We start from the raw sequence: 676 nt of genomic DNA on the forward strand, positions 1-676 counted from the left end.
GTCCAAAGGTTAAGCGAGCGAATATTTTATTGCGGATAATACCATTATAATGCCGATCGCTGGAATTCGTGTGGTAGTCATCTTCCTCTGGAATCATACTCGTGTCGATTTGCGATGGTTCGTCTTCCTCCACAATCGGGACTGCACTGGTGTTGTAATCCCCGGTGTAAGCAAAGTCGAGGAGCTTCTGGATAAGGTCCGGATCATCCTCCGGCAGATCGATCGTGTTGGTGGATGCCTCCTGTTAAGCGCGTTAGCATTAAGCGTACTGGTCCAGTTTTGGGATTTGGAATTATATGCGGTGTTTAAGCTGTCTGGTAAGGCCGTCTAGCCAACCTTGGGCGGAAAGCTGGGTTGGATGTGATGTACCTTGAAAGGTCCTCCACAAGCCTTTTCGAAAAACTTGGACTGAGAGCAGAGGATGATGCGGTGGACGTGGAAGACCCGGCCCTGACAAGTTATCGTAAGGTCGGAATATTTCTCCATGTCTGCCATGGCCCGCAGAGAGGAATAGAGAGGTGCCATGGTTGCAATGGACTGGCCTCGGTGCGGGAGTGGAGAAGTTGCGGCGGTGGCGATTTTTCCTTCGCGGAGGGGAATAGCTCGGGGAAGGCTTGCTGAGCCCAATATTGACCGATAAATATATTATCTTCCAGTAGTGACTGCAAGATCTTAA

At 50.1% G+C, this 676-nt stretch overlaps 1 protein-coding gene across 1 annotated transcript; it reads right to left on the reverse strand.

Moving 5' to 3' along the window:
• Positions 1-44: 44 nt before the first annotated feature.
• GGTG_14455 (hypothetical protein) lies at positions 45-533 on the reverse strand (the record flags this gene model as incomplete). Its single annotated transcript, XM_009232380.1, has 3 exons — positions 370-533; positions 134-241; positions 45-59 (listed from the first exon to the last, which is right to left on the reverse strand). Exons 1-3 carry the CDS (start codon positions 523-525, stop codon positions 45-47), a joined length of 279 nt encoding a protein of 92 aa, XP_009230644.1. The 5' UTR covers positions 526-533.
• Between the last annotated feature and the right edge of the window lie 143 nt (positions 534-676).

The sequence above is a fragment of the Gaeumannomyces tritici genome (genome assembly GCF_000145635.1).
Source record: "Gaeumannomyces tritici R3-111a-1 unplaced genomic scaffold supercont2.476, whole genome shotgun sequence".
In the NCBI taxonomy this organism is placed as follows: domain Eukaryota; kingdom Fungi; phylum Ascomycota; class Sordariomycetes; order Magnaporthales; family Magnaporthaceae; genus Gaeumannomyces; species Gaeumannomyces tritici.